The following is a 27,492-nucleotide window of genomic DNA, read 5'->3' on the forward strand; positions in this document are numbered from 1 at the left end:
GGGCCCTGAGTAGTTTGACTAAGTACATTCCCCTGGGAATAATGCTGGGAAGAGCCGCTATTGCTATTTATGGTGAAGCCTATGTGTAGCCACTGCAGAAGCCTCTCTGAAGGGGGGTAGACTGGACTTCTGCACTCAGGGTTATTATTCACAGATTGGTCCTTGCCATGGTTAACTATGTGTCAATTAGGCTAGGATGTGGTGTCCAGTTGTTTGGTCAAATGTCTGGAGAGATAGATTTTACATGTGATTAACATTTCAATCATTTGATGATCCTCCATAATGTGGATGAGCCTCATTCAATCATTTGAAGGTTTTAAGATATTAAAAATGAGGTTTCTCAAAGAAGGAATTTTCCTCAAAACTGCAGCATAAAAACTTGTCTGAGTTTCCAACCGGTTGTTCTTCAGAATTCAGACCTACAACATCAACTCTTGCCTGAGTCACCAGCCTGCTTGCCATACAGATTTCAGATTAGTCAAGCCCCATAATCAGTGAGCCTGTCAGGGCACAAAGGAAATCATCCTATACCCCTCTGGGTTTTTATGTGTTGACAAATAATCAAATAAACATCAGACAGACTGCTAAGAAAAAAAGCCAAAAAGAAGGGTAATAGTAACACGGATACCTCCTGTATACATGGGGGAGACCCAACATGACTGAATCACTTGCCCATGTGGCTTCAGAAGTCATCTAAAAAGCTCAGCTAAGATAGAAGGATGCTGGTGGGGGTGGGGGAGGAGGGAAGGCAGTCAGTAGGGAGGTTACCAGGGAAGGCACAGCAGACAACAGCATGCAGGTTAAATTCTGCCTTCTTCTGGAAAAGATGTAAGATTAGGTCTTCTTGTTACATGCCCTTATAGAAATTTATATGTAAAAGTCTTTTTCAAAAACAACCTCTACCTTGCCTTTAGAGCCTCTCCCATAAAATCTATGTTTTGCCAAAAAGACATTTTTGAGTAGCAGATTTTTTTTCTTCCCTAAAAGCTAATTCTGTAAAATAAACACAATCTCTCCTTCTCTCCTTCTCTCCTCCCCACCCCTAAGTTGACCTGCTTCTTACTTCTCTACTAGCAAGACTATCCATATAGGGGATATTGGTTCTGTTACTCCATAGAACTCTGACAAATACAGTGCTCAGGCACTGCATTCTGGGAGTTGTGTTGGGAGTGTTGTTTATACCCCAAGACTGCATAGAGAGGCATCTGGCAAGAAGACACACTCAGTCAGATCAAAGCCCCAGACCAAAGTCGGAGAGTCAGGACCATCCTCCAGGCCCACTGAGTCCTGTGTTGCAGGGAGTGGAATGTTAAGCAGTGTCCTGGCATAAGGTCAGGCAGGCAGCCGGGGTCAGGGACGAGGCTACATCTGATGCTCCTGCATCCACCTCCTTCTCGGCTCACTCATTCTCGACAACATGGTCATAGGACATGGTGCAACAGACAAACTCCTGAAGTCACCCTTGATGGAGAGGGGATTTCTACTGTGCCCGGCCTGGCTCCCACTGACTGCAGGCGGAACAGGCTGAGCTTGACAGTGGCCAATTACGAAAGCTGGCAGGTGGGAAGACCTGGAGACAATGAGATTGAGCTGGATGGGGGGCTTGGTGGGATTCCCAGGGGCATCCACACAGGACAGGCTGAACCCAGGATCAGCTTAACCCAGAGCCATCACTCTGTGGAGGACAAGGTGAAGAGCTAGACCAGGATGATGAGGGGATCTCTGAAACAATTCTTGATGTCCTCATTTGGAAAGTGGGGTTAATAATATCTCAAGAGTTGTGCCTTGAGGGGCAGCATTGTTGGAAACACACACAGCTGTACACAGAGGCACACAGCTCGTGGCCAGGTAGTGTCAGTGACCCTCCTCTTCTCCCAAGAAGGACCCAGTTTCATTCCCAGGACATGCGTGGGTTCTGAGATCTTCTCTCCTTACAGGATCATTGTGAGGCCTGGTTGAGGTTGCCCATGTAGAGCATTTCACAGAGCAGGCCTTCAGTAAATGTTAGAAAAAGGAAGTCATGTGACCCTTTGTTCTTCAAGAGGAAACAGAAACAATCAGGGTGGGTGTGTTTTAACAGGCTCCAGTAACAGTGCAGAATAGAGAAGCAAACGGCAGTGGTATGACCTTCAAGTTGGCATCTACTCTGCTCTGGGACTGGTCAGCATGAGCATTGGCCTCTGGCTGACATCTTCAACCTATAATAACGTGCCACCTGTCACCCCGCTTATTAGTCCAAGGCAGTAAGTAGACTCCCCCAATGACAGATGCAGCCCTGTGTGCAGACCACCAGGGCCTGAGGCTGCTTCCAAAAACAGTGTCCATCTAGAGGATGATGCCAGGCCGGCCAGTCCATTCTACAAGCTGGTAGAGTGGCCTGGGGCTCTGGACAGATGGCTCTGACCTCTTTTGTGTTGCTCATCTTGAAAGGAAGTGTCCTGTGCTTGGAGAACATCTTGCCCTTTTTAACAAACAGGTTGAGAAATCCTCCAGGATTTTAATATGCAGTGAGGAGAGGAGGTTGGTGGGTCCATTTCAGTGACAGTCCCTTCCCCATCAGCAAGAGTGGCCTGGAGCTGAATTGGAGAAGAGGGACTGGTCACTAGAGAAAATAGAGAAGAAAATAGGAAGCAATGCTCACAGCTGAGGAAATGTCTAAGGGACATTCTAGGAACAAGAGTATCCAACATGCAACTTTAAGTTATATGTCTTTATTTCTACAAATCATGAAGTTGGCTAGACACACAATCCACGTATGAGCTCATGTGCATATAAATTTAGAAGAGGGATGAGTTGTGTGAGTAAACATGGCAAGGACACAACACCATTGAGGATCACAGAAATCTGTGGACACAGGACTTTCCACAGTCATGGAATGGGGATTCACATCTATCGTCTTCAGGTCTCAGGGAAAGGGAGATAGTAAGCTGGCGTCAAATATGTACCAGGTTTAGCCCAATGATCATCTCACGGAGTGAAGTTTTCGCAAGTCTGCTCTACCTAATTTTGGGATCAAGTTTTAAGCAGACATTCCCTTTATCCAGCCTTGCCTTATTCGGTCCTTACTTTCCAAGGCAAACAGCCATGTCTAGAAATGAAGGCATCAATCGTGGGTGCCCTGACTCTGTATTTGCAGGTGGAAAACAGACTTGTCCCCTGAAATGTTCCCAGAAATCTAAGGGCAGCAGGCCTGAGTTGGCCACACTAGGCTTCCTGTATCTTCTAGCTCCCTTCTTTCCTGCAACAAAAAGCATAATTTGGAACTGATCTACACTCTCTTTTTTAAGATTTATTTATTACACATACAAGAACTGGGGTGTAGACCAGAGGTGCAGGGGGTGAGCGGATTCACCAGAGACAGATGGATCTACTGAAATACACTGCCAAGGGGAGCAGCGGGAGAGACAGGAGAGGTTTGCGCCATGTGGTTTAGCTCCCTGGTTGGGGATGGAACTCTTGCAGCAGTGGCTGGTGATTGCTTGACAGTGCTGAGACTTAACTCCTTGCGTCACTAGGGAGGCCCTCTGGTCTAGACACTTACGGCCTTGCAAAGTAACTAGCAGTCAGGATGTTCCTTGAATTATCTCCGTTCCCCGCCTTGTTTCCCCAGTCCCCCACACGGAACACTCCCAGGCCTGCTACAGTGTGGGGAGCTCAGTAATTCTCCTCAGGGGGTAGTTTTCAGGGGGTAGTCATTTCTCATTTCCTATGTTCAAATTAACCAAATTAGAAGCCAAAACCTGCAAATTTGATAGTAAGAGTAACAAGGAACAGATACTGACTTCCCAGAATTTGACATTCACTCAGCTAGCCTTTTTTGCACAGACTGTCCCAAACAGCAGCCCAATCACAGCAGGTGCTATTTGTTATTCCCATTTTCTCAGATAAAGAAACTAATGAAATTCAGATTCTACTAATAGATCTCCATTACCTACCTGACATCAGGCCTATAAGCTTTCACTTTAATTTCTTTTATTTTTCTCAAAAGTCATTTATTGAATACCTACTGTGTTTACCAATATGGTGATCATTGTTATTTCTATGATAAAACTAAGCTGGAGCTGGTGGACTGAAATCATCCAGGGCTATTCCATCCATGGTGGGTCCTCACAATTGTGCCTAAGTACCGGATCTTTGAGGAACTCTGAGTTATAAACCAGTCAGTGGTCCATTTTCATTAGATTTCAACCCTAAAAAGATTTCCAGCATGTGACACAAACATTGGGAGGAAATGGGAGGTAGAAATAGACCAGGCAGCAAGAAAGCCAGGGGCTTCCAAAGTCCAGTGCATTCAATTCAAGAGAATAAAGGAATCATTCAATTTCAAGGTATAATTATGTTTCTTTTTTTAGAGAATCATTATCACACACCAAACCCCAGGCCAGATTTCACTCATCCTTTCGCCAATCACCCTCAAGGACTAGTCTATATTTGCATTTGTAATTTTTCCCAAGACAGAACATCAAAAGCTCAGTAGAGTTGGTGTTATACTTCTACCATCTGGTCATTGGGGAGGGGGACAATAATGACCACCAGAGCCAAAGGTCTCACTCTGCCAGGGAGGCTGGCTGCAAAGGGGTGGCAGAATGAACTAGAATGCAGTCTCAAAGCGAACAACTCTCTGTAGCTCTGCAGTGCTTTACAGATGCAAGATACGATTGTCTCTGGGGCAAGGCATGGCCAATATTCTGACAACTCAGGACGTTCAGGTTAGAGCCTGTAGCAGAGCCAGCTCTCTGTCTCCATTTCCGGCAGGAGGGACAGCTGCCCTCACACTTCAAGGTGCTGAAAGATTTATGGCATGAGGCGGATGCTGTGAGGCTCAGTTGTGCTGCAGGTTCCCTCCTCTGTGTGCCAGCCAAGGACGGCCAATCTCCAAAGTCCTAAAAGCAGCTCTAATGGACCCAGAGGCACATGCTTCACACACACACACACACATCTTCTCATTAAACCCCACCACAGCCCGATGAGAACAGGATCGCTGGCTTCCTTTTATAGATGAGAAAATAGGAACTCCATTTCCAAGCAACCCACACAAGGTCATGGACCTCACAAGTGGCTGAGCCAGGACTGCAACTTGGGTCCATCTATCTGCCTACAAATATTTACCTATAAATGATTTATAGGTGGGTTAGCCTTTTTACTATCTTTGCTTCTACCCTAGACATAGACTTAACACAGTAACATCTCACTTTTGATACTGGGAAGTTCTCTGCTCCTCTTTCCCAGCGTCTTTGAACTATGTCCTCCTGGCCCTGCTCTTCCAGTCTCAGTGTCCAGTTCTCTCACTCACTGCAAAGACAATCTGTTTGCCCAAGTTAGGTGTTTCTCAGCCTCAAACAACTCTGTGTAATATGTAATTTCTGATGTCTTCTCATCTTTACAGGTTGGAATATGAGGGAAACAAGGACATGGTGATCTTTCATTTGAGGGTCCAGGAGGTAAGTCCTCTGTTACAGAGTCTTTGCTCTGAAACCCCCTCCGTGTACGATCCAAAAGGCACTCAGCGCCCAAGTTCTGGCCTTTACCTTCAGCTAGGATCTGACTCTGCAAGCAAGACCCCAGGAGTGAACAGGTCTCCAGCAAAGTGCTCCTCCAGACTTTTCTGAGGATCAAGAACAGGTTGCACTCTCAAGGTGAGCCCAGGATAGGTAACTCACATCAAGGTGATTGGGGCAACTTTCCAGCTGTGTAAAAGGCCCAAAATCTAAGGTCTGAGGGCAGGGGAGGCAGTGATAAAGGACAGAAAGCTGTCCTCTCTGGGAACACTTTGCTTTAAGGACAACCTCAGTGTGAACAGATTTCACAGGCATCTTTAGGAAATGGATGGTGACCAGTGCCACCCCACCGCAGGAGAGCTGCTGTCACATTGGCATTCCTAGATATTTCCATTTGAATACAGCATCAACCAGTAAAAACATCCCAAAATGTGTCACTTGCAATTATCTGAGCTCAGGGATAGAGTTCGGAAGCCCGAGGTCATAGAGGTTCTTGCCTTAGCACAGTCACCAACTGCCAATCCAGAGTCACACAGACCAGCCCCAAGCACTGGAATAAATAGTATCTCATTTAACCTTCATGAGCTCATACTGAGGTCGCTGTTAAAAGAAAACATCCCGGGACTCCCCAGTGGTGCAGCGGGTTGAGCGCAGCACTGTGAAGCTGTTTGCAGTCTCTGCAGCACGGGTTCGATTCCCAGCTGTCCGGGGACCTCCCCACATGGCGTCACAGACCTCTCCTGTCTCACCCGCTGCTCCCCTCAGCAGTGTTTTCAGTCAGTCTGCCTGTTCTGCTCCCCACTCTGTCTCTGGTGAATCCTTTTACCCTCCCGCGCTTCTGGCCTGTACCCCAGTTCTTGTATAAATAAAAAAACTTTAAAAATAAATATATAAATGAATGAATAAAATAAAATAAAATACAAGGTCCCTGGCAAAAGAACAGTAGCAATCTCAGAGGGTTACTGAAAGTTAAGCAAGTTACTATAGTAAAGCATATCTGGCTTCTAGTCAGTGAATACGAGGGTAAGCTATTATCATTGCTGATGCTGTGAGTGTTGCTTCAAAAGACTCAGCGATTGGCCAGGGTTGCTGCCACACGCAGCTTGTAAGGCAGCACCTTGGACACCAAAATCCATGACCTTTCTGTCCACTCAGCACACACAGAGACACCACACAGAGCAGGTGAAAGTCCAGGCTCTGGGACTTAGAAAGACAGATCTCAGTGTGAATTCCAGCTCTGGTGGTTACCAGCTGTGTGACCTTACACAGTCACTTTGCTGCAGGGAACTTCAGTTTGTGAATCTGTCAATGGGATAATAAAAGCAATAATCTCCAAAGTAGTTAGGAGGATTAAGTGACATAAGCCATGAAAATTCTTCACTTGTTTAATTATCACCCTTATCAGCCACTGAAAAGGCAAGTAGACACACTTCACCAAGCAAGACTTTAAACTGACAAAAAGGCAACTAACTGCTTAGGGCTTCGGGTCACCTGCTGACACACGTTGATATACTATCCACAAGCAGTTTTTATGGTTGAGGAAGATTTTACCGAGCATTGTCTCTCTCTTCTTAAACCGACAAATACTGGCCAGAAAATACCTGAGTGTCCCGGACACTAAGAACGCCAGGAAGCTCAACAAGAGTTTCAGATGCGGCAAGTCACCTACAAGGCCCTGCAGTGGCAGTCTCTCATCGCGGAGGCCCAGGGTGGGCTTTAATACTGCCACCTGCCCATGTTGCATATAGGGAATTGCCTGGCACTTCTGAGAGTCCCATGCACCCATATGTGCCTGACTGTGCCTGCAGGTAGAAACTGGAAGAGAGAGCAAGGTCGAAACTCAGGGATACAAGGGCTGGGCTCAATGACTTTGGCAGCTATGGCAAGAAATGCACTGGCTCGCATTGTCTTTCAGCTGAGTTGCTCTACTGAGACTGCTGCATCTCCCCCTGCAGTGACCTTTAGGGCTAATGGCTTTCACCACCGGACGTCCCTAGGTCCGGCTGGGCAAGGAACCAGCACGCAGGGGGAGAACAGCAAAAACCCCTGAAGACATACCTGCTGCACCTCCCCCTGCAGTGACCTTTAGGAATGGCTTTCGCCAAGGTCCCTAGGTCCGGCTGGGCAAGGAACCAGCGCGCAGGGGGAGAACAGCAAAAACCCCTGAAGACATACCTGCTGCACCTCCCCCTGCAGTGACATTTAGGGCTAATGGCTTTCGCCACCGTCCCTAGGTCCGGCTGGGCAAGGAACCAGCGCGCAGGGGGAGAACAGCAAAAACCCCTGAGGAGATACCTGCTGCACCTCCCCCTGCAGTGACCTTTAGGGCTAATGGCTTTCGCCAAGGTCCCTAGGTCCGGCTGGGCAAGGAACCAGCGCGCAGGGGGAGAACAGCAAAAACCCCTGAAGACATACCTGCTGCACCTCCCCCTGCAGTGACCTTTAGGAATGGCTTTTGCCAAGGTCCCTAGGTCCAGCTGGGCAAGGAACCAGCACACAGGGGGAGAACAGCAAAACACCCTGAAGCAGGGGAAGTACAGCGAAGTTCCCTGAAAAGACAGAAGCTTATCAAAAGATAACGACCACCAGGAACCACTACAAGAATGCTAAACAACCTTATCCCGTCTTTCTAGAACTACAAACTTTAATCCCTTATTGTCTTTCTAAACTTCCTTCTTTCTTCTATAAAGGTCATTGCTTGTTACTTAAAAAATCATATGAAATCCTTAAAACAAGGCTGACTCAAATAAAACATTACTAAACCCTGTAATAATTAAAATATAGTTTAGGTAAAAAAGTAGTTAGTAAAAAATGCGATTATATAGTTTAAAAACAAAACTAACGGTCTATCTACTTAGGAATGAGGTTGGGTCCAGATGTAGATCACCGCCCTGTCGGTGATAGGCTGAGCCCATGAGCAAGCTGATTTCATTGATATTCATTGTTCCTGTGCTTTTGGAAAACATATATATACTGGTCACAAACTCAAAGAAAATTACACTCAAATTTACACTCTCTCTTGAAGTGTGTCTGTTTGTCATTTCTTTCCCCGACGCCCTGACCACCCTGCACGTTTCTCTCAACCCTGAGACGGCCTCATCGTCTACTTCTGTGCTGGTCCGCGGCATGAGAACCCCTTCACTGAGTCAGGTTTTATTTTTACCATAGTTATTTTGTGGGATAAATACCAATGGCTAACACATTGAGTCCCTTGTAATCAGTATAATCTTTATTGCAAATGGCAGACCCCTCAAAGCACAAAGTAGAATCCCTTCTGGAGCAGAGTGGCTCAGCCCTGGCTAGAAACCCAGCAACCATGCAGAGCCTCCTAACAGTAAGCACTTATGTAGGACTCTGTTCCGGCGTTATTTAAAGTGTATTGTGTTTATTAACTCATTTCATCCTCACAGCAATTCTGTGAGGTTGGTAGTACTATTATCATCATTTAACATATGGGGAAACTGAGGCACAGAGGGAATAATAACTATCCCAAGATCCAACAACTATTTATCTGCTGAGCTATAATTTGAGCATGGGCATCCTGGTCCCAGAATCTCTGCTGGTCCCAGAATCTCTAGAAGCTACACTGACCTTCCCTGTGTGCACAGGCAGGTACTCAGGACTGAGTCCTCAGTGTTTCTAAAGGAAACTGAGGCAGCACGCAGGAGTGAAAAGGTGGGAGAGGGAGGTGTGAGTATTACATTAGAAAGTCCATGAGGCTTTGTCAGGGGCGAAAGGCTGAGTCCAGCCAAAGGTGACCAACACTGAGCTCCAATCAGAGTAAATGCCTCAGCAGTAACTGCTCCCCTCAATGTACCATGGTGACCCTGGACTTGGAACAATTAAATATTTTTAGAAAAGAGTTTGGAAAGGAAGAAGAAGGAGGAGCAGACAGGGGTAAGGGAAGTGTAAGGAATGACTCTAGGTGTGTGGGGTGCAGGGTCATTCCTGGTGGAGATCCCAAATGGACTGTGATCTTGGCTCGAGTCCATCTAGAATCATGTTGATTCTTAGCCACCTAAAGGTCCAAGTTCAATTCTAAGACCACTGTGGACATTATAAAAGTTCCTAAAAGCTTCACATGAGCCTATGAAAATTATTTCACTATGACCTGAGGCGTCTATCTCTTCTGGTGTCCTCATTCCCCCACCTTAGCGACTAAGTTCAACCAACTTAGCTCTCAGCTCACAAGAGGAAGGGGAGCGGGGCCTATTGATGCTCCCAGTCCATAGTCCATATCAGGCTTTCAATGTGACCATTTCTTGGTCCTAAGTCATGAAGGTCTAGGGAAGGAGAGTCTATTCTTCTCTCCACACCGAGATAAAGCTGACACAACTGTGCCAGTAATTGCAAAGGTAGAGCAGAAGGGAGAGTCAAGAAAAGAGATATCAGCCTTTGAACCTGGCTTTGAGGGGGAGTGGCACTGCTTGGCCAGACTGGACCATAACAACCAGCCCAGGCCTAGAGGAGAAACCCTTCACAGTCAAATCATCTCCAGTGTTACATTCTGCTGGTTCTGTGCATGTGTGTTGTCTTCTCCCTACCACCCCCAGCAAGTCCTTGAGCTTTTAAAGAACCTTGTCATAGGAGATGATATTTTAAACATTTATCTCAAGAAGTAACAATTAGTCACAGTGACTGATGACTTGGTTAATGAACTGGGAGAACTAGATGGAATGTGTCAGTGAACTATGTGACTCAACATCTCCACTCATTAGCTGCCACCAAACCAAAGCAAGAGATGTGCAGGAAGGAGGACAAAAATTCAACTTCCAATCACCAGGTCCATTGCCCACATCATCTTGTGTAATCTGCACAACACTCTTAGAGGGAGCTGCTGCAGTCAGAAGAGAAAAAAGCATACGTGAATTTCTGTTGCTCTTGGAAAGGCTTTCGTGGGGGAGTTGGGTCAGCTTGGCTAATCCACATTGCCCCCGGGCCTGGCATCCTTAGCCTTGCAGGCTCAGAACACTCAACAGGTTGTGACAAAGAGTAAGGCCACTTCTCACAGACTGACTCACAGGAAAGACGCTCAAGAGCAGGTGTTAACACAGCCATGGCAATGAGAAGAGCAGCCACCCCACAGACCCGAACAGTACACTGTCTCTCTGTGGATACTAGAAGCCAGATTATTCACAAATGGTCACATGGCAAGTGTGGAATCAGAAGGGGGAGTGTCCAGTAGGGGATCCACAGTAGACTCTCTAATTCCAGTTCGTCTACCAATCTCCGCTTAGGAGTCAGCTTCTACAGGAAGGCTCCCTCTCCCCACCCCTCAACCCCATACCAAAGCTGAGCCTGGCATACCCCTTCTGTACTCCCAGATCACAGGTGCTCTGGTGGTCCTGACCACATGCCAACAATCCTCACAGTCAAATGTAACAGCTCCACGTGGAGCTCCTTCGTGACAAGGAGCATGCCTTAGCCCGACAGTGTCCCCTGCACCTGCCATATAAAGGGTGCTCAGAAAGTATTTTCTGAAGACATTAAAAAATATGAATCTTTGGGTCAAGCTTCCCTCCTCACTAGGCAGTGTGTCTGTCAATCTGGGGTTCATTCCTTTTCAGAGTGCGTGTGGATGTCCTCCTTCAGCTTAGTCTGCTAACAAGATATCTGCTGCTGGGACTGTGTTTCCTACTAGCAAAATTATAATTACACACCAGTATCATCTTCTCAAGACTGCACCCAGACAGCTTGAAAGGTCTGTGATTCCCAGTTACAGAGTCAGTCCCACAGGCTCCCCTGGATCACTCCACCCATGGCTTCGGCTGTGTGTGCAGAGTTTAATATCTAGCTCTCAGGGGCAACCCAAAATGTCTATTGATAGGGGAGCAGCTTAATAAGGCACACATCCTTGCAGTGGCATCTTACGTAGCCAACACAGTGACGTTTACAAAGCAGTCTAAATAGGCCAGGAGAATGCTCGTTCTAGGATGTGACAGGGAAAAGAAGTGGGTTAAAAATGTGTGTAACATCAGGGCCTCCCTGGTGGCACGGGGATTAAAGTCTCAGTGCTATCAAGCTATCTCCAGCCACTGTGGCATGAGTTCAATTTCCGGCCAGGTTGCTAACCCACATGGCGCAACAGACCTCTCCTGTTTTGCCTGCTGCTCCCCTCAGCAGTGTATTTCAGTAAATCCACATATTCTGCTCCCCACTCTGTCTGGTGAATCCTCTCACCCCATGCACCTCTAACCTACACCCCAGCTCTTCTATGCAGAAATAAAAATAATAATAATTAAAATTTTTTAAAAGAATAATTTTTAAAAAGCCTTGTATAACATCATGCGATTTTAGCTATGTGAGTAAAGGGCAAAAATTATTTACGCAATTAGAAGTAGCTACTTCTATATGGTGACATAATCAGTGACTTTCTCTTTTTTCCCTATGCTTTTCCCTATCTTTAATAAGTATTATGTTGCTTTTATAGTTGTTTATAGTTTTTTTCACTTTAAGGAAAAAAAAATCAGAAGTAGAACATTTTCCGTTCCTCTAAAAATATATTGCAATTTAATTATATATCCTCTCATTGATTTTTTTTTCAGGTCATAGTGAAACTGGAGTTAAAATAGGTCTCCTCATAAACAAATAGGACTAGGACTACCTCAAACTAAAAAGCTTCTGCACAGTAAAAGAAGCATTGCCAAAACAAAAAGGCAACTACTGAATGGGAGAAGATATTTCAAAGCATATATTTGACAAGGGATTAATAGCCAAAATATATAAACAACTCAATGACAACAAAACAAACAAGCAATTAAAAATTGGCCGAGGATGGGGAAGGAACGTAGATGAGGTACTGGCATGGGTGATTTGGTGGCGGGTGAGTGGAACACTTGTGCATATGGAGGAGTAAAAACGTAACACCAAAATTAAAATTTTAAAATTTTTAATAAACATTTCACCAAAGAAGACATACAGATGGCCAATAAACACAAGAAAAGATGTTCATCATCACTTATCATTAGGGAAATGCAAATCAAAGAGCCCCAATGAGGTATCACCCCAGCCCAGTGAGACTGGCATGTGTCAAAAATACAGAAAAAAAAGAAGTTGATGAAGATTTGGAGAAAAGGGCACCCTTATATATTGATAGTGGGAATATGGAAAACAGTACTGAGATGCCTTAAAAAATTAAGACCAGAGGGCCCCCCCCCCCGGTGGCACAGCTGTTGAGCGCTGGGTTGCAAGCTGCCCTCAGCCTCTGCAGCGCCGGTTCGATCCCCGGCTGCTCCCCGGCCACCGGAGGAGGGTCCCACATGGCGCGCAGACCTCTCCTGCCGCCCGCTGCTCCCCTCAGCAGTGTACTTCGGTCCTTCTGCTCTGCTCCCCGCTCTGGCTCTGGTGAATTCTCTCACCCTCCCGCGCTTCTGACTGTACCCAGTGCTTGTATAAATAAATAAATCTTTAAAAAAAAAAAATTAAGACCAGAAGTACCAGGTGCTCCAGTTGTTCCACTTCTGGGTATTTATCTGAAGAATACAAAAAACACTACTTTGAAGAGATAGATGCAGCATTATTCACAATAGTCAGGACATAGAAACAATCTAAATGCCCATTGATGGATGAGTGGATAAAGAAGTGGCATATATACACACTGGAATACTACTCAGCTATAAAAGAGAAGATAAAATCTTACCAATTGTAACTACATGACTGGACCTTGAGGGGATTATGCTAAGTGAATTACGTCAGACGGAGAAAGACAAATACTCTATGATTTCACTATTGTGGAAAATAAAGAAACAAAGTAACCAGGCCACCCCCAGGTTGACACACTGTGACCCTGTTGGTGTGGGAAATGAGTACTGGGGGTCAACTTTGAGAATGCATAGGGATGGACAAATAATATGCTGCTTCCACTGAAGAACTAACTAGTTGCTGACTTCAAACACTTCAATAAATAAGGTTTTAAACAAATTTCTTTTATGTAGCATATAACAACTTTTGGTCTCAGCACATGACATATTTAACCATTTGAAAGTGAACAATGCAGTGGCATTTATTACATTCCCACTGTTGTATCTCTGCCATTTCTATCTAGTTCAAATCTCTTTCATCAGCCCAACAGGAAGCTTTGTACCCATAAAGCAGCTGCTCTCCATCCCCGGCCCTCTGCTGCTGACAACTATCCATTTGTACCTATCTGTGTGGATCTATTTATTTTGGACATCTCCTATAAATCAAATCATACAACATGTGATCTTCTGAGTCTAGCTTCTTAGCATACTCTTCCTGTAACTCATCCACACATAGCATGTAACAGTATTTCATTTTTTCTTATAGTCAAATAATATTGCATTGTCTGGATCTACCATATTCTGCTTATCCACATCCATTCATATACATTTGGGTGATTTCCACCTTTTGACTTTTGTGAACAGGGCTGATATGAACAGTTGTGAATATATATTTGACCCCCAGGTAATTGCAATAAACTTAAATTTTTGGGTAAATATCTGTGTTTATGATATCGAAACTTCCATTCATGAGCCAACTTCTCTGTGCTCCAAATCAGGACAAAGTCCCAGCAAGTCAGAAAAACAAAAATGGTTGCAAATTCAGAACTAGCCAACCATGAACAGGCATTGGGTTGTAGGTGGATTCCAGGCAAAATTAGCAGAAGAAAAGAGAAACATGACAAAGGAGTAATTACTACTACCCATCTCTGGGAGTGTCATTTAATTAAGCAAATGCTGGCAACAGAATTAGCCACATCCTACCTTTTCATCTTCTTTTTTTTTTTTTAAAGATTTATTTATTTATTTATTTATTTATTTATTTATTTATTTATTTATTTATTCATTCATACAAGCACTGGGTACAGTCAGAAGCATGGGAGGGCGAGAGAATTCACCAGAGCCAGAGCCGGGAGCAGAGCAGGTAGCAGGACTGAAGCACACTGCTGAGGGGAGCAGCGGGCGGCAGGAGAGGTCTGCGCGCCATGTGGGACCCTCCTCCGGTGGCCGGGGAGCAGCCAGGGCTTGAACTGGCGCTGCAGAGGCTGCGGGCAGCTTCGCAACCCAGCGCTCAACCGCTGCGCCACCAGGGAGGCCCTTCATCTTCTTGATTATTTCTAACTGAGAGTTGGTTCCATTTGTGTGTCTCTAGTAACTCATGGCCCAGCTCTAAGCTGGACCCCCATATACATTCAGGGACAGGAGCCAACACAGCTCAACAGACTGCTGGCTCCCAGATGCTCTCATGTTCACCAATTACATTCTCCAAAACCAAAGGAATGGCCTTCTACAAGCAAGCAATAAGTAGGACTTCAGCCCACACATAGTGATCCCCCCTTACTTACGTCTGACTACACTGGGCAGCAGGGTACAAATTAGGGGCAACAGGTCAGAGAGGAGTATAATGGGCAGGAGCTCAAATTCTAAATCCAGAGAACTACTGCCTGAAGTTGAACTCTGGCTCCATTTCTTATGAGCTGTGTTTCTTTGTGCAAGTCACAACCGCTCTTATTCTCAGTTCCTAAATGTCAAGCTGGGTATAATGAAAAGTACCAACTCATCCAGTTGCTATGAAAATTAAGGAGAAAGAAGGATACTTTGGTTTAAGAGCTCAATAAATGTTAGCTAGGGTGACACTAGTAACAAAGAGTAGTTTCAGGATTATAGCCCCTGCCAGGCAAATAACAACAGCCCCTGATCCCAGGAGGGCCTCGAAGAGGCTGACTTGAGTCTCTCTGTCTCCCTAAAGCAGCCACTTAGCCAGCCCTGGTCACACACAGCCACAAAGCCCCTCCCGGGGCTGAAGCTGATGCTGCCAGATGTGCAGAGCTCACCACTGTCCAGGAGCACACACCTGGTCACTTGCAGCAGGTGCCGCCCTCACACACTGAGCAGGGCACAGCGGCTGACACTGGAACAACTCCCACAGGGAGAAGGGAGACATCTATTCTTTTGGCTTTTTGTTTTCTTTCTTAAGGAACTTAATTTGCATTTTTTAACGAAAACAGTTAAAGATATTGAGCTAATAATAGATAGCACATAAGAATGACAAAAATTGAGCACAGGAATGAGTAAAGTGTGGGAATCACTTGTTCTAGTTACTGATTCTGCATGACCCTCTGGGCCCATGACTGTGATTTACAGTGACACCTCAATGTCATTGGATTTCTTTAACTCAGTATCAAGTTCTTCAAACAATCTTTCCCTTATTTATATTGACCCTAAGTCAGGCACTGTATGAAGTGCTGAGAGACACAAGGGTGAAGAAGGAAGGCGCTCATGCCCCCATGGAGGAGGTAGGCATGTCTACCCATGGGGCCAGAAAGGGGCAGCCAGGGAGAGTGCCTTTAGATGTTTATCTCAGCGGTTCTTCTGGACTTGGCTTTAAGGCCTCTGAAATATCTGGACTTGGAGCTGAAGAGACTCTGTCAAGAAGATTGGTCAAAACAGTTGCTGTGGGGCCAGTGCTGGACAGGCATCGGTGTGCTATTGGAACCATGTGATGATGTCATGGTAAGTGCAGTGGCCAGCAGGTTGCTACACTCTAATTTCAGTGTCAGGACATGGTGGTATGCCTATTACAATCAAACAGTGTGGGGCTGCATGGGTGCCACGTCCCATCTGTGTAGCAATGCCCTGGTCAGGTGCTAATATGGTTGTGTCACAGTGTCCTGCTATAGCTTGTGGGATGTTATGGGGTCATAGTGACTTTGCTTGCAGCATGAAGTGGTATGTGGGGTGCTGCCTTGCTCCCTGGAGTGATTCCCATCTGGTTTGCAATCAGAAATTCTTTTCACTTCAGTGCCTGAGACACTGCTATGTTGCCCTGGACAATTTCCTCCCAAGATCCCAGGGTGGCCTCTAAACATACCACCTATGACTTGTTTGGCAGAAAAGCACTTAGTGACAGTTACCTGAGAGCTCTAAAAACTACAATCCCAGGGCCTCCCCGGTGGCGCAGCGGTAGAGCGCTGGGTTGCGAAGCTGCCCGCGGCCTCTGCGGTGCCGGTTTAATCCCCGGCTGCTCCCCGGCCACCGGAGGAGGGTCCCACATGGCGCGCAGACCTCTCCTGCCGCCCGCTGCTCCCCTCAGCAGTGTACTTCGGTCCTTCTGCCTGCTCTGCCCCTCGCTCTGGCTCTGGTGAATTCTCTCACCCTCCCGCGCTTCTGACTGCACCCAGTGCATGTATAAACAAAAAAACAAACAAGCAAACAAATAAAGAAAGAAAAACATGCCTCTATTAAAAAAAAAAAATCTTAAAAAAAAAAAAAAACTACAATCCCAGCTTTGTCTCAGATGTCTGCCAGGTACTTCTGGAAGCTTGCCCAATGGAAGTCAGTCCTCAGTCCACTCAGAGAAGGCAGAAGTGCAATGCAGCACTCAGCCTGCAATCAGCAGGGAGAAATGACTCCAAAAGCACCAAGAGCAACAGGCCTTGGCCAACTTCTGCCCCTGTGCAGGGGAGCCCACGACTGCCTTTCTGCGCCTAAATGCCACACAACCCCAGGTGGAGGCTGCCCAAAACACCTGTGCCTTCTCATTTTTCAAGAAAGGCATGGAACCATACCAAACTGTGGTTTGGAGCTTAAAACATGTCAGCCCCGGCCCATGTCAGGAAGCTTTCCATCTCCAGGTGACAAAGGCTGGGGAATCCAGGTGAGACATTGTAGTCAGTTTTTATTCACAGTGCTTATATTCTGGCAAAGTGTCACCTGTGAATACTGAAGTATTCACAAAGTGAATACTGAAGCCATCCTAGAGGAAATGGGGGCAAAGTTTCTGTGAGCCTCTGGGCAAAACATTTTGGTCAACAGATCAGGGGTCTCCCTGGTGGTGCAAGGGGTTGAGCACCACACTATGAAGCAATCCGCAGTCTCCGCAGCATGAGTTCAATCCCTGGCCAGCCAGGGAGCAACCCACATGGTGCAGCAGACCTCTCCTGTCTTGCCCACTGCTCCCTCAGTAGTGTAATTCAGTATATCTGCCTGTTCTGCTCCCAACTCTGTCTCTGGTGAATCCTCTCACGCCCCCACATCTCTAGCCTATACCCCCCTCTTGTATGCATAAATAAATCTTTAAAAAAAAAACAGATCAATACCTACCCTTGTTTACGTGCTTCTGGATAAAGCACCTGATCTAATATATATATAATTGCCCTCGAATAGCATAGGTTTGAACTAGTCGAATTTTCCTGTAAACTAACACGATCTATAAATACAGCAGAGTACTGTGAATATATTTTCCTTACAATTTTCTTAATAGCATGATCTTTTCTCTAACTTCCTTTATTGTTAGAATATAGTGTATAACACAGATAACTTACAAAATCTATTTTAATTGACTGAATGTTATCAGCAAGGCTTCCAGTCAACAGTAGGCTATTAAAGTTTTTGAGGAGTCAAAAGCACACACAAACTTTCAACTGTAAAACTGGTTGGTGTCGCAAGCCCACATTTTTAAAGGGGCAGCTGTATTATTGATGGTTAACAATGATCTCCAGCTCATTACTGCATGGAGCTTACCTGACACACATCTTGTCTCCACAAGACCTGCCACAGACTTTTTCTGCTTGGAGCCAGCAGACAACACAATGCTTGAGGGCCATTTTGGACAGTGAAATCACTAACAAAAGAGCCCAAAAATGCAAAAGAAAACATGGCACTAAAGAGACTGTGATAGGAATTGTTCATAAGTGGGCCTGAGCAGGAAGGCAAAGCCTGGCTTTGTTTCACCGCAGCCAGGAGCATGAGCATGGGCAAGGCATTGTCATTCTGTGCAAGACTATAAATGACCATGAAAGCAACTGTGAGGTTTGATTTTGTGGTTACAAATAAATTGTTGTCAGTAGGCAAATTTGAAAATATAGACTCTGAGAATAATGATAATAGATGGTAAGGAACATACAGAGAGACAGTATGTCAGGAGCCATTCTAAATGCTTTACATGCATTGACTCTTTAACCCCACCCACACACAAGAGAGAAAGTGACCATGTCCACATCTTACAGGTGAGGGAATGGGGGCAAAAACAATTTAAGTAACTTATTGAAGATCTCACAGTCAGGAAAGTGACAAAACCAGGATGTGAGTCTATGCATCTTGCTCTAGAACCCCACACTTAGGCCATATTGCCTCTGGGTAATCTGGGCAATCTCCGCCAGTGTGATTAGTTTCTCAAAAGAATCACTTGGAAGTCAAAGACCTGAAACTCTGGCCTTTTCTCCATCATGACAGCTGGCTCATACTTTCTCATCTAGTACATGTGACGCTTTCCTGATGCTCTCCCATCTGTCATTTAGTGGCCTCCACTGAAGCTTCTACTACCGCTCTTGCTGTTATTGACAAATCCAGCTTGGCTGCCCTGCCCTCTCTTCATACCTTTAGACTACCAGACTGCCACTTTTTTATGAGACTCGACTCCTTCGAAAATGTCCTTCTCATCAGGGAGAAGGGAGTATAGCTTTGTATCCTCAGGGACAAGTCATGAAAGCTAGACCCACAGTGTCCCCCCCCACCACACATGGAAGAGTTCAGGCACCTACATGGAGTGAGTGCCTGACACTCTGAGCCCTTCCCAAACTGTGCACATGCACAGAGAGGTGGATGGTGTGGCAGAATGACTGCATGTGCCATTTTGAGAGATTTGTGTAGAAGTGATAACAGTACCTGCCTTAGAAAGTGGTTGAGAGGTTTGAAGAGGAAATCCATGTAAAAGACTTTGCACAACAGCGTGGTACCAAGAAGTGCTCAGTCATTGAGAAGCATTCTATTTTTCTTCCCACTTGTATTTCACAAGTATTAATTTTAGAGTTCTAAGCCTACCACCATTCATTTAAAAGGGCTTTTATAGTTTCTCACAAGAGTGCTAACGCTTTCAAAATCAAATAGGACCCTTGGTGCTTTGTATATGTTGCTTAAGCCCCTAAGATGGGCATATAATTGGACATTTCTACCCCCACCTCCACTATAAAGTTTTTAGAGACATTGAAGGAGTTTAGGAAGGTAGGAGTGATGTCGAAATGAAGTAGAAAATCTTTTGGGTTTTTTGAAGTCAAGCCACAAAACAGGCAGAGAGAGTAAGATAATAAGCCAAGATCTTTCAGACAACATCTACAGCAACCTCTACAGCAAAATAAAGAATTCACACCAGGCCCAAAATACGAATAGTTGAGGAAAAACCGTGAATACCACCAAGAAGAACATGTGGTGTTAGCAAGTGTGCAGGGGCCAGAAAGGAGAAACAAAGGATGGATGCTGTCTTGAGAGGCAGAGAACCCAAAATTTCCAACAGATTCTCCTAAAGGAAGGGGAGATAATCTGATTAAAAATAGCCATAGCCAGCAGGGTTTTCACAGGCTTTAGTTTGTGAGCATGTAATCAGAGAATGCTGGAACAGTCTTGGTCCTGTAAAACTCTTAGAACCAATAGAGGTCTGTAATGAATAGAATTACTGGCAGTAGAATCCAATTTATGTAAGACAAGGTATTAGGGGAAAAGGTAAGAAAAGTCCCTGAAAAACTGGGAGAGGGTACTGAGTCAGCAGGTATTAGAATACAAAAGGCCTTGTATTTGCATACTTTCCTTTTGTTTTGTTTTGTTTTTTGCTGGACATAATCTCTGACTTTTTATCTATATCTGGTTTGTTTATTTTTTATTTTTTTAATATTTTTTTATTTTTTTACATCATTGTTCATTTTTAAACAATATTTGCTTCCTCCACCCCCTCAGGTGTAGGCCCCATAGAATTTCCTTCACCAAAGCACCCGTGCACCATCACCTCAGTCCCCTGTGCTCCTCCCTTCTTCCCTCTGATCCCTCTCCTGCCTCCTCCCCTGCTTTGTGACAGTACTCTAACTCTAGTGAACTATAGAATTAGAAAGGTAGGGAAATTATTCTGGCCCACCTATAAGTGAATAGAACACCTGTGCTTGAAACATGAACAAGAAGGAAGGATTGTGTTTGATTCCCACACAAAGTTATTTTTAAAAAGGAGAATAGTGAGCAGAATAATGTCCCCACAGACAACAAAGTATGCAAGAAATAAAGAATAAAAATGCAGAAAAGCAAACCGAAGGCACAGATGGCTCCCCTGCTTATTTCTATCAAAAATTATTAAAGAAGTAATATCAACCTCACAAAAACTCTTTCAGAAAGTAGAGGAGGAGAATGGAACACTTCTAACCTCATTTTATGATGGCAGAAAAACTTTGGTGCCAAAATCTTGTGAATTTTCAGCTATTACAGATCAATACACTGTGAATATAGATATAAAACTCTGGAAAATATTGCAATAAGATACTACAATATATAAAAAGAAAGGATAAAACTTCATAATCAAATAGGATTTATCTCAGGAATGCAAGGTTGGCTGAACTTTTGAAAAGTAATCAATGTCACCATATTAACAGGAAAAAAAAGAGGAAAATCATATGATCAGTAAATGCAGAAAAATTCTTTCACAAAATTCAATATATAATAATGCTTAGAAAGACATTTCTCAGCAAACTAAGAATAGAACAATGATTCCTCTGTCTCCTTGTTGAGGTCTCTGAAGGGAAGACACTAAGACAGGATTAGATGAGCAAGAGATTTATTAGGGAAAATGCTTGTGGGAGGAAAGGAGATGGTCTGGAGGAAGATGGGAGATCGCAAAACAGATACAGATCTGACCCCAGGTGAAGGAGATGAGGAGGAAGAGAGGTGGTGTGGAAGTTTCTAAAACTCCAGTGCAGCTTTTAGGAAAGGCCAACACACTGTACTCAGTGTCACCCACCAGGGGAATCCCACATCTTCTGGAGTACATTACTACTGGGAGAAGTCTTTGAGAAGAGTGTTCTCAACACCAACCAAGTGGTGGACTTCAGAATGCAGCTGCTAGAGCTGGCAGTCATAATGCTTCCCACACTTGAAGATCTGAAAGGAATATTTTCACAATCACCAAGGTTGCTAAGGTATCTCTGAAAAACTAAAACTAACCTCACACTTAATGGTGAAACACCAAATACTTTTTCTGGATGATCTGAAATAAGTCAAGGTTGTTTACTCTTACCACTTCTACTCTATCTTCATTGTACTGATGGTCCCAGTCAATGCAAAAATAATAATAATAATAATAAAGCAGAAGCAGAAAGGCATAAAATTACAAAGACTTAATGACTGTATATCTACCCCCAAACTAATGATTAATAAGGGAATTTTTTAAAGTTTTCAGGACACAAGGTCAATATGCAAAAAGCAATTGCATTGCTATAGACAAGCCACAAACAATTGGGAAAAAATACTATTTGCAACAGAAACTACTTGGAGATGTGTGTTTTAAATACATTGGCAGGGGGTGTGTAGATGAAATAAAAGTGGCCATGAGTTTATTTTATGGCTGGGTGAGGCGTGCATAAGGATCATTGCACTGGTCTGGTTTTGTGAATATTTTAATTTATTAGAAAAAAAATGAATATTTGAAACTCATAGAGTGAGCCATCATTAGACTTCAGTAAAGGTAGACCTTTTGCAAAGAGAGAACTAGCAGAAAAATCCATGAAGTTCAGATGCTCACCGAAAATGTATCTTTTCTTTAGGCAGATCAGTTTTGCAGAGCTGGATTAGCTGTCAAGTGTTCCATTAGGAGTGCTGTAGACCAAAAGAACTCCCACTGGCGAATCTCAGAGCCTTGACACCAGAAACCACCCAAGGCACCTTCCCAGGATCAAACCATTTTCCTAAAAGCTGGCCTAAGGCTTTCTGCCAAGGCCCCGTCAGGTGGTGGCCAACTAACAGGTATGTCCAGTTGTTGGAGGCGGCCACCCCGCGTAGTGAGCAGAAGGGCCTTGACCTGAGTCCCTAAGGCATGTGAAAATACATGTGTCTCAGAGGAAAACCTCTGAGTGACAAGACTTGGTGTTGAGAGCCTGGAAAGTGACCTGCGTGGAGTCAGGCTTCTTCATCTCCACAGTCTGAGAATAACAAAATGGAGAGACCCTGCACAGTGAGCAGAAGGGCCTTGACCTAAGTCTTTAAGGCATGTGAAAACACATGCATGTCGGAGGAAAACCTCTGGGTGACAGGACTTGGTGTTGAGAGCCTGGAAGTGACCGGCGTACATCTCCACAGTTTGAGAATAACAAAAATAATGAGCGAACTTCCCAGGCTCTGGCTAGGGGGTGATAAGATTATGTGTGTGAGAACTAACCTCCTGTTACCCTACTGTCTGAAGTAAATAGATAATAGTAAGAAAATAGACTAATCATTCATACATGTTATCATTATATGGTATGCTTTGATGTTACACTTGCTGCAATTAAAATAGTATATAATGAACACTAAAACAATAAAGATTTACTGCATGCTGGACATGACAGTCCCCCATGTCTGATTTCCCTCCCCGTCGTGTCCCAGGTTCAGACTCACTAGAAGTCCACATCCAGTAACATACCTCGGAGACTCAGGGAGCTCAACCACCTCTCCCTCCAACAAGCCCCTACTGACCTGTCCTAACCATGGTGAAGTATCCTTCTCTAGATTTCAGTAATTCCTTTTCCACCAAAAATCCTTGCCTGTACTGCATACATCACATCAGTGTTATTAGGTCTGCTTCATACAAAATTGCACAATACAGAGTAACTAGTATATCTTACCATAATTACATCATATACTCATCACCTGCGGACTGTCGGTCACAGCTCAGCCCTTTGCATGTAAAGCCACAATGGTGCTGAGAAGTGTCATTCCATTCTACAGCCGAGGAAATGGAGGCAAAAGCTTTAAGTAACTTAGCCAAGCCACATGTCTTATAAACAGCAGAACTGGGATTTGAATCCAGTTCTGTCTGCTTTCAGAGCATGTTTATTTAACCATTATGCTGCATTGTCTTCTTTTTCAGCAAAGTAGGTGTTTGCTGCAGGATATGTGAATGTGAGGATACAGGCATCCTGCCCCACCTTCCACGTCTCCATTATGTTCCGGTGCTAGTGTCCCCCTGCTCCATGCAGTAGAGGGGCGGAAGCATGCAGTCCACACAGCCTGGAAAAGTATAAACACGTGTGGAAGGAGGCCGCTACCGAACAAAGCATACTCCCTCCAGAATGCAGACAGGATGGGGAGTCTATAAATAATCAGAAGAGAATGAAGAGAGCCTCTCCCTGGGGCTCCCTTTGCAAAAGGTTGATGGCAATTGGTAAGGCTATAGGAAGATGCCAATCTTACCCCTCTTAGAACCAGGTGTGGTTATTTACAGAAATGTCACTTTGCCAGGCTTCCCTCCCCATCTCTGCCAGAGGTTCGGAGACCAGCAAATATCAATTTGTTGTCTGGGGCACCTCACAAAGAGCCACCCGTACACCCCACTGCCTGGAAATGAGGCTAGGGCTCTTATCTGGCTAAGAGGTACTTCCTGTTTAGAATTTGGGGGTGGAGGGGGGAGGGAGGGAGAGAGAGAGAATATGAGACACAAAATTCTCTTTCCAGGTTTATAGAGGTCAAATGACCTCCCTGGAGCCATATTACAAACCCCCAAGTTAATAAAATCCAGAGGCCCCATACTGTCCAGCTCATAGTAGAGGAACTAAATAGACTGCTGGACCAGAAGTCAGAAGATGTGGCAGCTGACCCCAAGTGTGCCATGTGTTAGCAATCAATAGCTGAGTTCCAATTTCCATACCTGTGAAATGGAGCTAGTCTTTTGTTGCACGCCAGACACAAAAAGATTCCGAAAAGAATAAGTGATGGAGTCAAGGGATCTATAATGTTTGAGAGACGGCGTTGTTATAGTCAGTAGTCAATGCACTCCTATAAGCCACTATGTGGAACACATGACAGATCTCAGAGAATACTTCACACCTAGACTATCAGCACTCCCATGACCTTGCTATCAGTGGCAAGAGAAAGCCAAGATATGATATAGTTTGATTTCTCAGGGCATCTGAATTGTGGATTAAGATCATTTTGTTATAACAAGGTTTATACCCCCAAAAATCAATTTCACGATGAAATAAAACACTTTGAGGAATCAGAGGGCAGAGCTACATTTCAAACTTGCTTGAAGAACTAGCTTGAGGCTTTACCCAGAATTACTACATCTCAACTGGTTCTGCATGGAAAAATGCATGCCCCTTCCATGCTGAGGATGATACTGAAAGACCACTGCTGAGATGTCTGAGCTGGGTCATAAAGAGAGGCAGACAGAGGGACAGACTAGCAAATGATAAGGCACTGCTGCCTAATGTTTCCGCTTCTGCAGGGAACTCCATGTTGTGCCTCTGCCCACAGCATCCTGGGACAGTGACCTTACTGGGAGCTACCCCCTCTGTGCAGCTCCCCTGGACAGTCTCTCTCAGTCCTGTAAAGCAGAAGCCTGACCTATAAATGGAATAGATCTGAATCTAGATCATAGCATCCTCTCAGCCTGGCACCTACTGCTGTCCCTTTAGAGTCCACAAGACTTCATGTGCAAGAAGAGCTACATTTTACTCCCTTTCATCAGACATCACCTCCGGCCCTTTTAATCTTCCTAGGTATAGACTTGTACTTGCAAAGTTAAGCTGCCTTGGTCTAAAGAGGGTATCAGGCTGCACTGACCACTGTAGATTTCCTCTTAGCAGGAGGGAAGAAATTTTCCTTTCCCCAGGTGTTTCAAGCCCAAGGAAAAAATCCGTTAAAAAGTTGTGCAAAAAAGTAACTTAGCTTTACTTCTTTCCTTAACAGGAGATGTTTAGGGAAAAGTTCTACTTGTCTGATTTTGTATTAAAAAAAAAGCATAAGCAGTAATTTTTTTAAAGATTTATTTATTTATTTATACAAGCACTGGGTACAGTCAGAAGCGCGGGAGGGTGAGAGGATTCACCAGAGCCAGAGCGGGGAGCAGAGCAGGCAGAAGGACCAAAGTACACTGCTGAGGGGAGCAGCGGGCGGCAGGAGAGGTCTGCGCGCCATGCGGGACCCTCCTCCAGTGGCCGGGGAGCAGCTGGGGATTGAACCAGCGCTGCAGAGGCTGCGGGCAGCTTCGCAACCCAGCGCTCAACCGCTGCGCCACCGGGGAGGTCCATAAGCAGTAATTTTTATGAGCCAAAATAATAAGTAACATTCATGAACACTTAAAATTAAAATTTTATTTTAAATTCTAAGTAGTACAATTTGTACTGGTGATCTCCATGAATTAAATGACTAAACAGTCTGCACAGGATTTTTTCCCCGGGACTAAATTTCAGAGTAATGTACCCTAGATCACACAATATAGAGGAAGTGGGGACTCAATGCCCAGGTATTTAAATCCCCAGGCTTTATTTTCCAGAATTTATTCAACATCCCTTTTAAAAAATTCATTATCTTGGAAAAACAAAAGATGATACTTCCATAAAATGGAGGAAAAGAAATGAAGCATCAATTCTTGATACAGCATAAATGAACTTTGAAGACACTATGGTAAGTGAAGAAAATCAGGGGGAAAAGGACAAATGTTGTCTAATTTCACTTATATGAAATATCTGGGTTCAGGCTAGCAATAACCAGGGGGAGGCAAGAATGGAGAGTTTTTGTTTAATAGGTATAGTTTCTGCTTGGGGTGATGCGAAAGTTTTAGAAATAGTGGTTGTGCAATTGTAGTTATACAACATCATGGGTGCAATTAATGCCACTGAATTGTATATTAAAATAGTTAAAATTGCAGATTCTATTCTATACATACACACATAGTATTATGCTTAACTGAAATTTATTTCAGTTTCTTGCAACTAAGAATCTGATTGCTACTCAGTCTAAGGTAGAACATATGCTCTAGGTCACAATACTGACCAACAGTATCTCTTTCCATTTTAAATAGAAAAATATATCAGAGACAAGCTGGTTGTGACTACTTCTATCATATACTACAGCAAATTTAAGAACAACTTCAGTTGCTGCCCAGGAAGCCACAGAATCAGGGGGTCCACAAAGTACAGGGTCGTATTCAGGTCAGACTCCCTGAGGTAGCTCATCCTGAAGACAATGGCTCCTTGGCATAGAGGCCCAAACTCCAACTGCTCCTACCTCTGTAGTCTGAAGGTTGGATTAGGTTGGATTCTCTGTCCTTGGTGCTGGATTACAGATGTGAATCCATTTTGGCTGCTGTTTCTGTGCTCTCCCATCCTAAATCCTCTCTCCATACTTCCTCAACTCCTCTCCACTCCCAAGCCACTCACCAAGTTTAAGCATCTCTTCTCCTCTGGAATAGGGAATGGTTTTCCAACCAAGTTTCATTCACTCTTTAAATTTTTATTGAGTGTTAACTACTTGCTACTTATAGGCCCCAAGGAAAAGTACTGAACAGAGACAAAACCGCTGTAGGAGTTACCATTCCTACAAACCCCAAAATTTAGCCTTTCTCCTTCACAGTCCATTCTCCACTTTAGCCAACAGAGAAATCTTTCAAAAACACAAATTGATCCTGGCCCTCCTCATATGGAAATCCCACCCCACCTCCCCAACCCCGCCAGCTCCTCATTCCCAAGGATGAAGTTCAAGTTTCAAAGCATGGCTCATGAGAGCCTTCCAAACTTAGCCCACCAAACCACATAGCCTCATCTTTGCCTTCCTCTGCTCCCAGACTCCATTTATGGTGAAAAGAGTTTGGGGCAAACAAGAAAGCATCATTTGGGCCTCCCCGGTGGCGCAGCGGTTGAGCGCTGGGTTGCAAAGCTGCCCGCAGCCTCTGCAGCGCTGGTTTGATCCCCGGCTCCTCCCCGGCCACCAGAGGAGGGTCCCACATGGCACACAAACCTCTCCTGCCGCCCGCTGCTCCCCTCGGCAGTGTACCTCGGTCCTTCTGCCTGCTCTGCTCCCTGCTCTGGCTCTGGTGAATTCTCTCACCCTCCCGCGCTTCTGACTGTACCCAGTGCTTGTATAAATAAATAAATAAATAAATAAATAAATAAATAAATAAATAAATAAATAAATAAATAAATAAATAAATAAATCTTTTTTAAAAAAAAAAGAAAGAAAGCATCATTTGGTATGCCTGGAATTTACAGGCTGAAGTCTCAGTAGGTGTGCCCAAGCCCCAGTCCTCT

The 27,492-nt window shown here is 44.6% G+C and overlaps 1 protein-coding gene across 1 annotated transcript in view; it reads left to right on the plus strand.

Moving 5' to 3' along the window:
• Positions 1-2,166: 2,166 nt before the first annotated feature.
• The window catches only part of LOC311174856 (small ubiquitin-related modifier 2-like), a gene marked incomplete at both ends in the record, with an annotated part of 119,651 nt that continues 94,325 nt past the window's right edge, over positions 2,167-27,492 (plus strand). The window contains 2 exons of the mRNA XM_084239627.1: positions 2,167-2,243; positions 5,387-5,441. Of these exons, the coding sequence (XP_084095753.1) occupies positions 2,167-2,243; positions 5,387-5,441 (132 nt within the window). The remainder of the gene's footprint in view (positions 2,244-5,386; positions 5,442-27,492) is intronic.

This window comes from Talpa europaea (genome assembly GCF_964194135.1).
Source record: "Talpa europaea genome assembly, chromosome: 1".
In the NCBI taxonomy this organism is placed as follows: Eukaryota; Metazoa; Chordata; class Mammalia; order Eulipotyphla; family Talpidae; genus Talpa; species Talpa europaea.